The sequence below is a fragment of the Hyperolius riggenbachi genome, chromosome 1 (genome assembly GCF_040937935.1).
Source record: "Hyperolius riggenbachi isolate aHypRig1 chromosome 1, aHypRig1.pri, whole genome shotgun sequence".
Lineage (NCBI taxonomy): Eukaryota > Metazoa > Chordata > Amphibia > Anura > Hyperoliidae > Hyperolius > Hyperolius riggenbachi.
In genome coordinates this window covers 170,127,885-170,139,975 of record NC_090646.1, presented here as the reverse complement: position 1 = coordinate 170,139,975, position 12,091 = coordinate 170,127,885, and the positions used below count along the sequence as shown (strand labels likewise).

At 43.6% G+C, this 12,091-nt stretch overlaps 1 protein-coding gene across 1 annotated transcript in view; it reads left to right on the top strand.

Moving 5' to 3' along the window:
- The window catches only part of TMA16 (translation machinery associated 16 homolog), a 142,739-nt gene extending 136,658 nt beyond the window's left edge, over nucleotides 1-6,081 (top strand). The window contains exon 7 of the mRNA XM_068269398.1: nucleotides 4,903-6,081. Coding sequence (XP_068125499.1) covers nucleotides 4,903-5,077 — 175 coding nt within the window. The 3' untranslated portion in view covers nucleotides 5,078-6,081. The remainder of the gene's footprint in view (nucleotides 1-4,902) is intronic.
- The last annotated feature ends 6,010 nt before the right edge of the window (nucleotides 6,082-12,091 follow it).

The following is a 12,091-nucleotide window of genomic DNA, read 5'->3' as shown; positions in this document are numbered from 1 at the left end:
CTGACGTCACCAGGACGGTACTGAGCAGGCACCAGGGGAGAAGACCGGGAGCCTCCGGAGCTGCGGCTAGGGCACAGGATGGCTGCCACGGGCTGAAGGAAGCCCCAGGTAAGTGGATTTTTTTTTTTTTTTGACCTTGGACACTCACTTTAAGAGGAATAAATATGTTGGCACTGAAGTCTGTGTTCCATCTGTAATAGAACATTCGCCTTTGGTGCCAACTTAAAGGGACTCCGAGCTCACAATAAAAAAGAAAGTTGAACTCACCTGGGGCTTTCTCCAGCCCAGTGCTGGTCGGGAGGTCCCACGACGGCGTCCTGGCTCCTCTCCAACACCCCGATCCGGAATGGCTGTCAGGCCGCAGCCCGGGCGACACTCTCCCGAGTGTCGGGCTGCTCCTTCCGCGTATGACGCGGATGACGTCACACGCCGGCCGCCTCGCGTCATCACGGCGGCCGGCGTGAAAGTACTGTGCATGCGCGATTAAAGCGCGCATGCGCAGTACTTTCACGCCGGCCGCCGTGATGACGCGAGGCGGCCGGCGTGTGACGTCATCCGCGTCATACGCGGAAGGAGCAGCCCGACACTCGGGAGAGTGTCGCCCGGGCTGCGGCCTGACAGCCATTCCGGATCGGGGTGTTGGAGAGGAGCCAGGACGCTGTCGTGGGACCTCCCGACCAGCACTGGGCTGGAGAAAGCCCCAGGTGAGTTCAACTTTCTTTTTTATTGTGAGCTCGGAGTCCCTTTAAAGAAAACCTGAACTGAAAATTAAAAGTCAAAATAAGCATACACAAGTCATACTTACCTTCCATGTAGTCTACTCCTCAGTGTCTTTCTCCTGTCTCGCGTCCTGTTTGTTCACTGTGACCAAGGGAATTTTCCGTCCTCCATTTTGAAAATGGCCATTACCCAGAACAGCTTTCAGGTCAGCACACAGTTAAATTGTAACATCGCCCACTTGAGCCATAGGGAAACATGGATATTACCTGGTACATCAGTTTTCCTCTCAGCTATAACTGACAGCAACTGATATTTTACTGACAGCAACTGATATATTTCAGATCTGACAAAATGTTGTCAGAACTGGAAGGGATTATTGTCAGAAGAAAATGGTGAGCTTCTGAGAGGAACTGATGGCAAGGTGACTATGTAATGTTCATTTGAAGTTACCTCATGTGTTTATTTTAAATATTTTTACTCAGTACAGGTTCTCTTTAAAGAAGTTGGCACCAAACTGTCACCCAGAGATCAAGTTCTGATACCTGCGGCTGACAGAAATGTAATGTGTGCAGTAGTTAGTAAACCACAAATGCAGAATATAATTGAAACCATGTTTTAAACAACATGCTATTGGAGATCAACTTGGCCATATTGAAAGCAGTGCTGTCTCTGTAACTGGAATTCCACTTCAGTGAACATTTGAAATAAAGAGACACTTGACATGTCACTCTTGCACGTAAGTGTATAGCAGAGGCACGTACTGTGTACAATATTACATTCACCCCTTAATAGCATGAGAACAGAATTATATACATGTATGGAATTCCATTGTGCAAAGTCACTATTTGTACTCGCAGCTTTGCAAAGGCTTCCCAGTGATTGCATAGATGGTTGAATAGAAGAAAACGTAGAGGAACAGTTTCATTCCTTGTGTTTTCCTGAGGTGATGGAATTCCTACAGGGCAGCCTACAGAATTCCAGATGCCTGAATGAGCAGGGAAAGGCAAAGACGCCAAGAATACATTTCTGCTATTGTTGGTCATTTCCAGGCCTTTAAGCTGAGGTCTTGACATTCTAACAATGATGAAAGCAATATTGAATATATGAATGTTTATGATTATGGTTCTCTTTTTAAATCTATACTTTTAAAATCTAAATACAAAACCTTTGACTTAGAAGTTAATATTCTCTTTGCTTTCCTTTCTCACACTGCTATAATGCTGACATTTAGAAAGAAGAGGAGCTGCATTTCCCTAGCATAATGATTTGCAGGAGAGCCCCTTGTTTGCCTTTTGTAACATATGACATTTGAATGCGATGCCTGTTTTCATACATATTAGGGGCCATTCACAGCAAAGATGTGTAAAGCACAGGGAGTAAGGAGCATTTTTGTGCATAAATGTAATGCTTCATATCTGTCATGAGTTTATCTGCTTTTTTATGTGTTAGGCCTTCTTATTACCAATTTAAGAGAATGTGTATTTTCAGTTCTACTCTTTTCAGTGACAGACTGCCAGAATACAAAGCCTCTTCCCACTTTGTATAATAATGGTATTCCAAAACTGTGGGAATAAGGATTTTAAAACTGCAAAAGAGGTGTGATCTTTGTCACATCACCTCTTATTTATAAATATCTCTCTTGGTTTATTAGCCTGAAACTGACTAGACCAGTGCTGGGCAAACTGCGGCCTGCATACACTGTACCTCCGGTCCACCGATAAGCGGCCGTATTCCCCCCCTCCCAGCAGAGTCGCGAGTGAGTGACTTGCAGGGAACATAAAACTCCAGCTCTGATTCCATCATCATGGCAACAGGGTGTCACATGACTCGCTGTCATGACGTTGCCAGCATATTACACCTTGGCAGCCAGTGTGTAATAAACTGGCAACGTCCTGATTGGCGAGTCATGTGGTTCTCTGTTTCCATGGAGACAATACTGGAATGGGAGCTGGTGAGTTTTAAGTTCCCTGCTTGCTGTCCAATCGTGACTCTGCAGAGAGGTGGGAAGGAGGGGAGAAACGTAAAGGGGCACTACAGCGAAAAATTATAACATGTAAAATATGTGCAAACATATACAAATAAGAAGTACACTTTTTTCAGAGTAAAATAGCCATAAATTACTTTTCTCCTATGTTGCAGTCACTTACAGTAGGCAGTAGAAATCTGGCAGAAGTGACAGGTTTTGACTAGTCCATCTCTTCATAGGGTATTCTCAGCAAGGCTTTTATTCTTTATATTCCCTAAAAAGGATTTAAACAATGATGCTGGCCAGCCTCCCTGCTCCCTACACAGTTTTTTTGGCAGTTGGACAGAGCAACTGCAATTCACTAAGTGCTTTTGAAAATAAATATATCCCTGAGAATCCCCCATAAAGAGATGGACTAGTCCTAAACCTGTCACTTCTGTCAGATTTCTACTACCTACTGTAAGTGACAGCAACATAGGAGAAAAGTAATTTATGGCTCATTTTACTCTGGAAAACATGTACTTCTTATTTGTATATGTTTGCACCTATTTTAAATTTTATAATATTTCGCTGTAGTGCCCCTTTAAGGGAATGCCGCCCGCGGTCTGCTACATGTGGCATAGGCCATGAAAAGTTTGCCCAGCCCTGGACTAAACTATGCTGCAAAGCTTGGATGAGGCCCACTGGGAGCACCTTTGCCGTACTTGCCAATCGCCGGTGATCCTTAGAAGCTGCCAGCGGGACCCCGAGAATGACTGGAGCTGTGACGAGGGACACAAAAGAGTTCTAGAGGCTGGAAGAAGCCCCATGTAAGTAAAAGTACATTTATATTGTGGCCTCAAATGTCCTTTAAAGGGATACTTAAGTCAAAAATAAAAAATGATTTTTTTACTCACCTGGGGCATCCCTCAGCCCCCTGAAGCTGTATGGTGCCCTCGTAGCCTTGCTCCGATCCTCCTGTCCCCGCCGGCGGCTACTTCCGGGTTCGGCGACAGCCGCCGACAGGCTGGGAACGCGAGTGATTCTCCGTGTTCCCAGCCGCTATATCACCCTCTATGCTGCTATAGCGTATATGTTGTACGCTATAGCAGCATAGAGGGTGATATAGTGGCTGGGATCGCGGAGAATCACTCGCGTTCCCAGCCTGTCGGCGGGTGTCGCCGAACCCGGAAGTAGCCGCCGGCGGGGACAGGAGGATCGGAGCGACGCTGCGAGGGCACCATACAGCTTCCAGGGGCTGAGGGATGCCCCAGGTGAGTAAAAATCATTTTTTGTTTTTGACTTAAGTATCCCTTTAAGTAAAAAACAGAATACAGTAATTCAATTATCTAATGGAAACTATACTTGTGCAGCCATTGTAATAGAAAACCTGTAGTGAGAGTATTCTGGAAGGCGCAATGCCATTTTAAATGTATACCACTCCAATCCTGCTGCCATCATCCCTTTTCCATAGACACAGAATGTGTTGCTTGGCAGGGACCTAATGCTGTACGGATGCATCACTAGGAAACATTGCATTGGGGTCCATCAATGTCACCCACAGGAGCAATTTTGATCCTGGCAGGCAACAAATTAATAGGAAATTGTCCATTTATGCACTTTTACTCTACCCCAAAATAATTGATCTGATCCCATGATTATTTTAATTATCTGTTAGTATTTGCTACCGCTTTGCACTGTTTTGCTACTTTTCTGATCACTGAAAACACTATGGTTTATGAGCATTTTGTAGCACAGGTTTACAGTCTCTGGTGATGTGTGGCTATTTAGAAAGCAACTGCTGAAATTGCTACAATACAAGTCTAACTACACATCATTCTCCAGGACTGATCTGTAATTATTAATAGAAACTAATAAGGAGTGCTTATTGCCAACAAGAGTTTCCAGCACATAGCTCTGCTGCATCTCACCCTCATTAGAAACTGCCTGACTACACTGAAATAAGCAGATCATGTGGTTGTGGGCCGCGTGCCACATTCCTTGCATTTCACCACAATTCACAAGGCAAATATCAGTAATTGACATTAATGTTAAGTTATTGTATTTCACGATTTCTGAATCATTGTGCCAGTTCAGCGTACTGTACAGTTTTTAGGCAGTGAAGGTAGGTTTTGATTGATGCATCATTTTCTAAAATTCCTTAGGGTATCTTCTGTGCCATTCAGATAAATTAATAAATGCCTTTTTCCATTGTTCCATTTCACTGCTCTTTTCAGAGACTGGGATTTCGAGCTAAAGAAGCTGCCAAACATTAAAATGCGTAAATTTTCTGTCAGTGACTCGCTTCCTAAAAGCGAAAAAACCCTTTCAGCCAAAGACGTTAAAGACGAAGAAGACCTGGAAGATGAAGACAAGATTTCTCCTGAGTCTTCAGACAGTGAAAGTCAGTGAGAGCTACCCAGAGACTGTTTAAATATACAAACTAGGCAGAACAACTTACAAAGGAATAACTTTGAAAGTCTGAATGCGAAGTGAAGAAGGTTGAGTGGAATGTGTCACATCTTGTGTAACCATTATTGCCAACAGAAATTTCATCACCTACTCTTTGTAGGTACCGTTTGGTGTTAATATCCAGGCAGGTGGGAGTCGTTCACTTAGAATCTACGTGGAAGAAAAGAAAACATGTTGTTTTTTAAGGTGTGACAGAATATATCTGTGTTTTATGTGAGATGATTAACTAAAGAGTGAGCATATCGACAAAATTTGCATTTGTTGTGCTGCAGTTAAATGGAACCTTTAGTGACATGAAATGATGAGATAACCATGTGTTTGTAGCGTGACAAGCATGCAAATATCTACGCTGTGTTCCTTTTCTTCTTCCTCTGCCTGAAAGAGTTAATATTCAGCTATGCACCGGCAGTTTTTCTTCAGGCGGGACCCAGTCTGACTTACACCCATAAAACACTTTCCTGGCAGAGAACTGGGCTTCTGAGAGCAGGGGGTAGATTTAAAAAAAAAAAAAAAGGTCAACGGTTTGCATATTTTAGCTCTCTAAGACACAGGGCAGACTGTCATTGAGCTTAGACCAACAATAACTGTTGGATATATAAAAGTAATTTTTACGAGTAGGAGGATAGATACAATTGTTTATCTCATCAGTTTATTTTCACTTATGGTTTTCTTTAACCTCCTTGGCGGTATGAAAAATACCGCCAGGAGGGAGCGCAGCAGTTTTTAAAAAAAAAAAATTTTTTTTAATCATGTAGCGAGCCGAGGGCTCGCTACATGATAGCCGCTGCTGAGCGGCATCCCCCCGCCCGCTTCGATCGCCTTCGGCGATCTCCGATCAGGAAATCCCGTTCATAGAACGGGATTTCCTGGAGGGCTTCCCCCGTCGCCATGGCGACGGGGCGGGATGACGTCACTGACGTCGGGACGTCATTGGGAGTCCCGGGCCACCCCTCGGCGCTGCCTGGCACTGATTGGCCAGGCAGCGCTGGGGTCTGGAGGGGGGGGGGCCCGCGCCGCAGCAGATAGCGGCGATCGGGCAGGGGCCGGCGGCGATCAGAGTGCTGGCGCAGCTAGCAAAGTGCTAGCTGCGTCCAGCAAAACAAAAATTATGAAAATCGGCCCAGCAGGGCCTGAGCGGCACCCTCCGGCGGCTTACCCCGTGTCACACACGGGGTTACCGCCAAGGAGGTTAAATGCTATCTTGAACTAAATTGTGTGTGCATTTTAAAGTGTTACGAAACCCAGCATTTCTTCTTTGCTCTAAAAGATTATTAACAGCATATTACATACTACCACCATTTTTTTTTACTAGAACAGCATTCAACTAGTTAAACACAGGACTTACAAGCTCCCTGCAGGGAAAGCTGGACGCATCCGAACTGGAGATAACATTATCTTGTGTTTACTTAATTGTATCAAGTGAGGAATATAAACATTCTCTAGCAATTCAGACACTCCAGAACACAGACAGATACTCAGAAAGCATTTCTGGGTACATTACAATATGAATACACCAGTTATGAATAAAATGCAATGTCAGCTCTCAGAGCAAAAAAAAATTGTACTTTGGGAACTTGTCATTTCTAAATGAACAATAATACTTACGCACAAAAGCAAATATGATAACTGTATGGGATATAAACAGTAGGAAAACATGTTTGTGTATTTTTTCACAAAAATGTATTTTTAACCCAGCATATGTCTTTATAGAAAATAATGTTCTGTGCTTGATAAAAGTTGCATAGCTTTAGTGAGAAAATAAGAAAAGTGGTCAATATAACCCATTACAGTGGTTTGCAAAAGTATTCATGACATTTTGTCATATTCCTGCCACAAACATGAATCAATTTTATTAGTGAAAAGACCAATACAAAGTGGTGTACACATGAGAAGTGGAACGAAAATCATACATGATTCCAAACATTTAAAGAAAAAAAACAAAAAACTGGAAAGTTGGGTGTGCATAATTATTCAGCCCCCTGAGTCAATACTTTGTAGAACCACCTTTTGCTGCAATTACAGCTGCCAGTCTTTTAGGGTATGTCTCTACCAGCTTTGCACATCTAGAGACTGAAATCCTTGCCCATTCTTCTTTGCAAAACAGCTCCAGCTCAGTCAGATTAGATGGACTGCGTTTGTTAACAGCAGTTTTCAGATCTTGCCACAGATTCTCGATTGGATTTAGATGTGGACTTTGACTGGGCCATTCTAACACATGGATATGTTTTGTTTTAAACCATTCCATTGTTGCCTTGGCTTTATGTTTAGGGTTGTTGTCCTGCTGGAAGGTAAACCTCCGCCCCAGTCTCAAGTCTTTTGCAGACTCCAAAAGGTTTTCTTCCAAGATTGCCCTGTATTTGGCTCCATCCATCTTCCCATCAACTCTGACCAGCTTCCCTGTCCCTGCTGAAGAGAAGCACCCCCAGAGCATGATGCTGCCACCACCATATTTGACAGTGGGGATGGTGTGTTTAGAGTGACGTGGAGTGTTAGTTTTCCACCACACATAGCGTTTTGCATTTTGGCTAAAATGTTCAATTTTGGTCTCATCTGACCAAAACACCTTCTTCCGTATGTTTGCTGTGTCCCCCAGATGGCTTGTGGCAAACTGCAAACGGGACTTCTTATGCTTTTCTGTTAACAATGGCTTGCTTCTTGCCACTCTCCCATAAAGGCCAACTTTGTGCAGTGCACGACTAATAGTTATCCTATAGACAGATCCCCCCCCCCCCCTTTCCCTTGAGCTGTAGATCTCTGCAGCTCGTCCAGAGTCACCATGGGCATCTTGAGGGCCTCTTGACTGCATTTCTGATCAGCGCTCTCCTTGTTCGGCCTGTGAGTTTAGGTGGATGGCCTTGTCTTGGTAGGTTTACAGTTGTGCCATACTCCTTCCATTTCTGATTGATCGCTTGAACAGTGCTCCGTGGGATGTTCAAAGCTTTGGAAATCTTTTTGTAGCCTAAGCCTGCTTGAAATTTCTCAATAACTTTATCTCTTACCTGTCTGGTGTGTTCTTTGGACTTCATGGTGTTGTTGCTTCCAATATTCTCATAGACAACCTCTGAGGCCGTTACAGAGCAGCTGTATTTGTACTGACATTAGATTACACACAGGCGTACTCTATGTAGTCATTAGCACTTGTCAGGCAATGTCTATGGGCAACTGACTGCACTCAGACCAAAGGGGGCTGAATAATTACGCACACCCCACTTTGCCGTTATTTATTTGTAAAAAATGTTTGGAATCATGTGTGATTTCCGTTACACTTCTCACATGTACACCACTTTGTATTGGTCTTTCACGTGGAATTCCAATAAAATTGATTCATGTTTGTGGCAGTAATATGACAAAATGTGGAAAACTTCAAAGGGGCCGAATACTTTTGCAAACCACTGTATATGACCATTCACTGTCTTGGTGAAGTAAGGAAGGCATATCTGAGCATATTTGACGACTTCTACTCCGCCATTCCAATGACCAAGCATAAAATGGATTTTTTCCAAAGTGGAGACAAAAAAGTATGCACACACCGCACGGGAATACACGATTACACCTCAGGTCTTGCTAATATAACCTGCTTTATGCCTTTCTTATCTTGTCTTCCTCACTTGCATTATCTAAATCTAGTGGGGCAGAAAGAGATGTCTGGTGACAGCAAGTGCCTTTTTCACGTGCCCTATTAATGTTGCCTCTGTTTAGCAGCTTTTATGAGAATGACTCTTATTGTGTATTTTTATTTGTACTCAAATATTTAATGCAAAATCAAACATGATTATAGTGGGATGTCAGCAACCTATCTGTTGTTCACTGATTGCTGTAAACTGATCAATGATCGCAGATAGTTTGCACTGTAATTTAGTCTTTTGAAATAATTTATTGGATGGACTTGTATGCAAAGTTTGAGTTTGTGCTAAATCCCTAACTTGCTCTTTGCATTTCTTCAAGGAGTTCCCATTTCTGGGTAGCTAAGTCACACGGTTCCATTACTGTTAAAGAGGAGCTGTCAGCCCTACTATCTAAAAAAAAAAAAAATCTATATATGTAGAAAAATACTTTCTCCACTTACATAACATATGTATTGCACTGTCCACATTTTGATTTTAGTGATTTTCTATCTTGACTATGTCTGTCTTGAAGTAAACCAGAGCTGAATAAATAAGAAAAATTGATACTTACCCGCTACTTCCTCCAGCACCATAAACACTTGTGAGTCCCTTGGCATTCTCCCGCGGCCTGCCGATCAGCCCTGGTAACTGTCTCAGTCGCATCCAGTCTGAGTCTTCTGCACATGCTGCTGGAGGAAGCAGCGGGTAAGTATTGATTTTTTATATTTAATCAGCTCTGGTACACTTTAAAGCCAATCCTACCGTTAATTCCTCCCTTACTCTTTTTTTTTTCTTCTCCTCTGCCTGATCATTGCCTACCCGACTCCCAGTCTTCAGACACTCTCACCCAGCTCTGTAGTAGGAAGCGCATTGTCATAAATCATCATTGTGCGACTCTGCAGAGCTGGTTTATTTGCATGGATGGGATTTCAGAAGTACTGCAGGGGGTGAGTCATTGGGCTCAATTCTGGTAGGGGTTTGTGGTAAATATATAACAGTCGTGAGGGGAGGGGGTAGGTCGGAGCACTTGAGGCTGGGGGTCGGAGCAGTATTAGAGGCGGGGGTCCGGAGCACTTACTTTTAGAGGTTGGTGGTTGGGAGTGGGTTTGGAGAACTTACTTTTTGGGCCGGTTTCCACTACAAAGTGATGCAAATGCGGCTACCTAGCCGCATCGCATCACTTCCGCCACCGGCCGCATCACTTCCGCATCTCCCGATGTGGAAGTCAATGGAGGAGATGGGATGCGGATGCGGCCGTGCGAGAATCTGCAGCATGCTGCAGATTCTCGGATCGCTCCGCACCGCTCCACACAACATGCACTCTTCCATTGCTGTGCATGTGTTTCAGGACACCCGCGGTGCGATTATTTTTAGAGACTGGGGGGGTCGGTGGGGTGGTAAGGGAGCACAGAACAAGCTGAAAAGGCTCCATGTTATGTGACAGATATCACAATTATGTTAACACTGCATTTATCATCTGGTAGAGGTAGGTCTAATTATGTGAGGTAAAAGACATGCAAACACGCACCTTATTTCACTTCAGAATTCAAGTGTGAGGTATTGTACTACTAAATACCAGGGATGCTCAAATTCGGCTTCGGGAGATATCCGGATTTTTGCTATCCTGATATCTCCCAGTAATGCTGTGCGGGCTGGGCGGGGGGGTCAAGCTTACCTCTCTGACGTCTTCTTCGGTCGTCCCTCAGCGCCTCCCACGATGCGCTCCAAGCGGCGGTCACCTGATTACAAGCACTTCCTCCTTCCGGGTTGAAGGAGGAAGTGTGTGTAATCACGTGACGCGCATAGAGCGCATCGTGGGAGGCGCCGAGGGACGACCGAAGAAGACGTCAGAGAGGTAAGCTTAACCCCCCCGCCCAGCCCGCACAGCATTACTGGGAGATATCCGGATAGCAAAAATCCGGATATCTCCCGAAGCCGAATTTGAGCATCCCTACTAAATACCACACATTTTTTGTAGAAAATTACCACATGAATTACTTCATGAAATTACATGAGGTAAAACCTTACTTAAACTACCAGAATTCAAAAGTTGATTTCCCTCATGAGGTAAACCCAATTCCATGAGGTAATTATTTACTAAACGCTACCAGAATTGAGCCCATTTTCTCAGCTTCTCAACATAAAAAATTTTGGCCAGTCAGAGAGGAACAAAGGTGTGGGAGGGGATAACGGGAGGGGAACAGGCTTCAGCCAATCAGGCTGCATTAGTTATGTCTGAGGGGAATAGCTATTACAAGGGGAGGATAGTAAAGAAGAAGAAAAAACACAGCATGCACTGCAACTTCCTTTATCTCGCAATATATGAAATTAGAGCCAGGGGACCTGGGGAATGATATTCTGTGGAAAAGAAAAGGGATTTTGAACTTTTGGATTCCCTGGTTAGCATCCTTATTACGGTACTTGATTAACAGATAAAAATAGAGAATGGATTTGTTTTTATCCTATGCCTGTCAGTTATTCTGTAATGTTGCATGCTCCAAGATGTGAGCAAATTGAACAATTCAGTTGGATCTGTGTGACTAATTGTTATGATCACAGCTGAGCTTACACAAACCTGCAAATGTAGATCGTCTTCCTGTCTACTATAGAACTATGAGGCTACATTTACAGTGGGACATTGCGTTGTATTCCCTGTATATACTGCATGTTACAGCCGCGATGCATCACATACAGTCAATTAAATGTATGATTCACATTATCTGTTAATTCGTGCATTTAGTGGTAACACACTGCATGCAGCACGTTACCATACAGCAACTTCTTATACCGCAATGCTACCACCGCACTGTGAACGCAGTGTATGTGGCGCATTGCAGTGAGGTAAGCTGCCTCACAAAGTGGTCCTTACACCACTCCACTGTGAATGAGGCCTAAGGGGTCAGTAGGTTATATATAACCGCTGCAGTCAGGGATGTGGCTAGATTAGCACTAAAAACATTGTGCATATATTCCTCTTTAGTATAACTTATTCCATTGTTCCAGGTCATACTGATTTATTATTTTGAAAAAGTTTGCCTGAAAAAATAGATTCCAGAGCATTCTTATTTTTGCCAGGAGAAAAACATTCTGAGGCCTGGTGCACACCAGAGGAGTTTTTCTGAGCGTTTTGAGTTTTTAAATCTGCTGCTAATGTTATCTTATGTGTCTGTGCACACTGGAGTAATGAGGTTTTGTAAAAAAAAAAAAAAAAAAAAAAAAAACATAGCATTACATTGGGAAGAGCTTTTGAAACCGCTCTGCACCGCTCCGTTTGGGCGCTAGAGGTTTCAAAAGCTCTTCCCAATGTAATGCTATGGTTTTTTTTTACCAAACCTCATTGCTCCAGTGT